Source organism: Lithobates pipiens, unplaced genomic scaffold (assembly GCF_037356315.1).
Source record: "Lithobates pipiens isolate NorthernLeopardFrog02 unplaced genomic scaffold, aLitPip1_a1.2 Scaffold_41, whole genome shotgun sequence".
Taxonomy (NCBI): Eukaryota; Metazoa; Chordata; class Amphibia; order Anura; family Ranidae; genus Lithobates; species Lithobates pipiens.
This window is the reverse complement of record NW_027507861.1, coordinates 6,602,467-6,606,251: the sequence shown is the minus strand read 5'-3', so window position 1 is coordinate 6,606,251 and position 3,785 is coordinate 6,602,467. Positions and strand designations below refer to the sequence as shown.

At 43.3% G+C, this 3,785-nt stretch overlaps 1 protein-coding gene across 1 annotated transcript; it reads right to left on the bottom strand.

The window, feature by feature from the left end:
* Nucleotides 1–391: 391 nt before the first annotated feature.
* Nucleotides 392–1,373, bottom strand: LOC143956713 (olfactory receptor 52K1-like). The gene has a single exon (XM_077466905.1). The coding sequence runs from the start codon at nt 1,332–1,334 to the stop codon at nt 393–395; it is 942 nt and encodes a 313-aa protein (XP_077323031.1). The 5' UTR covers nt 1,335–1,373; the 3' UTR covers nt 392.
* Between the last annotated feature and the right edge of the window lie 2,412 nt (nt 1,374–3,785).

The window sequence follows — 3,785 nt, the reverse complement described above, 5'->3', positions numbered from 1 at the left end:
AGACAATAAATCTCTTTGCATTCAAGAAGTGCCTGGCGCCCATCAATCTACCTTGCATTACACCCACCATGCCTCGTAACCCACTCTACACAGAAGAATGTCAGCTGTCTCTGGCTCTGGAGGTTCTCATTAGACTAAAGGGGGTCTGGGATCTTGCTACAATTAAAATAAATAAAAAAAATAGTCTTGTGTTTCAAATTAACTGTTTTAATAGGAAGACATGGTCAGCCCAGATTCACAATAAAATCCAGGAGGTTAAATAAATAAATAAACAAATAAATAAATACACATTTTTATTGTAACCTTAGTTTAGTATTTGCAGCAAACTCATACTAAAGGAAATACAGCTTTGGTAAATGAGGTCCTGCCTGTGATGGAACTCGTAGTTGATATTAATTTCTCAGTTGTGTGATGACCTTGTAAGTCGCAGTCCTGATCTCCTTGGTCTTCACACCATAAATGATGGGGTTTATGGCTGGTGGGATGAGCACGTAAAAGACGGCCATTATGATGTGAACACACGGGACAATGCTACCTATCCTGTAGGTCACACAGGAGAAGGCCCCCAGGGTGTAGGACGTTAGGAAGACGAAGACATGGGACGTACATGTGCTAAAGGCTTTCTTTTTGGCAGCCCTAGAGGAGAGCTTCAACACTGACCTCAGGATGAAGAAGTAGGACACAGCAATGAAGGTGACGTCGCATATGGTGACAAACAGGACAACGGTCAACCCAAAGACACTATTGACAGTAATATCAGTACAAGCCAACTTCACCACTGCCATATGGTCACAATAGCAGTGGGCAATATGGTTGGTCTGGCAGTACGGCAATCTACTGGCCATCACTGGACATGGAGTCACTATAATGGTCCCTCTGATGAGGAAAACTGTGACTATCTTTCCTATTAAAGCGTTGGTCATTGTGGTCGTGTAATGGAGAGGGTTGCAGATTGCCACGTATCTGTCAAAGGCCATGGCCAGGAGAATTCCAGATTCAAAAGAGATGAAATAATGGATGAAGAACATCTGAACAAGGCAGGAGAAGGAGGTGATCTCCTTGAGGTTCATCCAGAAGATGGCCAACATTCTCGGGACAACGGAGCTGCATACAATCGTGTCAGCTACAAACAAAATAGAAAGAAAATAGTACATGGGGCTGTGAAGATGTCTTTCTTTTATAATCAGGCTCAACAGCAGACTGTTCCCGATGAGGGCCATCAGGTACATCACGAAGATGGGGATGGAGATCCATACGTGAGCCGACTCGTAGCCTGGAAGGCCTTCCAAGAGAAACACACTGGGGAAGGAGATCGAAAGGTTTTCCGATGGCATGATGACTTTAGAGATCAGGATTTACAGGACAGACATGGTGATCACCTGTAAAGATAAAAAGACATTGGTGGTAAATGTATGGAGATACAAAACATAGACGTTCAGCAATTTATAGACTTTATTACTGGTCTTCTGAATATATCCAGAGGATACTTTCTTTAACCACTTAAGGACCGAGCCCCCTTCTGAGATTTGGTGTGCAAAAGTTAAAAATATATTTTTTTGCTAGAAAATTACTTAGAACCCCCAAACATTGGCGACAAACTTTTACTCTTAAAAATCTCCATAGGCCACGTTTAAAAAATTATACAGGTTGCATGTTTTGAGATACAGAGGAGGTCTACAATTATTGCTCTCGCTCTAACGATCGCGGCGATACCTCACATGTGGGGCTTGAACACCGTTTTCATATACGGGCGCTACTCACGTAGGTGTTCGCTTCTGCCGTGCGAGCTACTCCAACAAAGTGAGAGTTACAAACATGAAGTGAATGAATTCATAGTGGATGGATTGAATTACATTTTACATCATAATTTTTTTCTATTCAATAACTCCCACTACCTCCAGGTGCAGGGCGTGGCCATGGGCACTTATTGCGCTCCGGCCTACCAATCTGTACCTGGGGGAGTGGGAGAAGTCCCTCCTGGGTGGTGGGGATCTCGTCGAGTACACGCGTAACATCTCCGTGTGGCGGGGGTACATCGACGATGTCCTCATCATCTGGGAGGGATCGGAGGCATCTTTATTGGAATTCAAATCCCGTATTAATATAAACAAGTACAATTTGAAGTTCACTATGACATATGACACTCAGAGCATTACGTTTTTGGACGTTGTGATAGGCCGTACCCCAGAGAACCTAATCTTTACCCCGCTGTACCGTAAGAGTACTGCGGGCAACACGGTATTGCACGCGGATAGCTTTCACCCCATTCCCTTAAAGTGGTCCATACCTTATGGTCAATACTTGCGTCTCCGTAGGAATTGTTCAAATGATAGCCTTTTCAGAGAAGAGGCCTATAAGCTACAGACTAGATTCCTCGCACGTGGTTATAGCCGTTCATGTTTGCGTAGAGCTTATAATAAAGTGGCGGTACTGTCTCGCCGGGATCTCCTGTTTGATAAAAAGGAGCATGGCGACTCTAGCTCGGATCCACTTAGGATCACTATGCGTTTTTCTAAACAACATAATATTATTCGCAATATTATTCAGAAACACTGGCCTATCTGAAAGGATGACCCTAAAATTGGACGCCTCGTTCCTGCATGCCCTCCCATTTCTTATAAAAGGGCCTCTTCATTATATGATAGGTTGGTCCAGAGTGAATATAAAAACGAAATGAAAAGATCCAAACATTGTTCGGTTGTCGGTTCTTTTCCCTGCAATCACTGCTCTTGCTGCAAATACATCAGACGTGATAAGATGTTTCGTTTACCGAACGGGGGTTACTTTTCGACCTATCCATTTTGTAAATTGCCAAACACGGCGTGTGGTATATCTCATGGAGTGTGAATGTGGGGCATACTATGTTGGTCAAACCAAACAAGAATTCCATCGTCGAATGTCCAAACAGGTCTATAGCATGGAAATTGGCAATTATTATCTGCCAATAGGACGACATGCTGTGACAGTACACAATTACAGAATGCCCAAGATTACATTCACCGCCCTGGATCGAATACATGTACCGGCTCGGGGGGGGGGGGGGGGGGGGGGGGGCGACTGGAATAAAACTCTACTCCAACACGAACAGAGGTGGATACACAAGTTGAATGCCACCTCCTTTCCTGGACTCAATGAGTCGGTCTCTTTTGCTCCTTTTTTAAAGGGGTTTACCTCTGGAAGGACACAGTAGAGACCAACTGTTGAGCCCTTCCCCGCCTGTTTCCCTTTTTCCTCTCATTTTTAAGTATTTCCTTAGTGATACTTCCTGGCCATATCTCTTTAAATTATTGGAAACACTTTAGCCATTGTTATCATATTTGGGTTCCAGATATTGCACCCTATATGGGCAATTTTTAGATATTGCATCTCATATGGCTAATTTCTTATAAATTTCATTTGCCTTGTTGTTACAGATTCAAGGTGGTTGCATATTCATTGTGGCTGCGCTCTAGGTAATGCATGCATTTGCATGCCAATAAATGCATGACATATATGTGAATTAATTTGATCAATATGAAATGATATAATATGACCGGTGAAACAAATGTGTGTCAATGTGGTGTTATTCTGTGACCTACCGTCTATGTCCTCCCCCATTGCCGCTCCTTTTTTTTTTTTTATTCCCCATCCCTCACTCCCACACTCCCCGTCCTATCCAAAAAAATTTTTATTATTTTTTTTTTTTTTCGAGCATGGTGGGAGTGTGGACTGATACGGTGTGCCGCAGCATTGGCACCACATGTTTCTTCCCCCTTGGGGAATGCCATTCCCCACTATCATGGTCC

What these genes read in the sequence shown, in the direction of transcription:
- LOC143956713 (XM_077466905.1), bottom strand. Translation starts at nt 1,334, where the DNA reads ATGCCATCGGAAAACCTTTCGATCTCCTTCCCCAGTGTGTTTCTCTTG.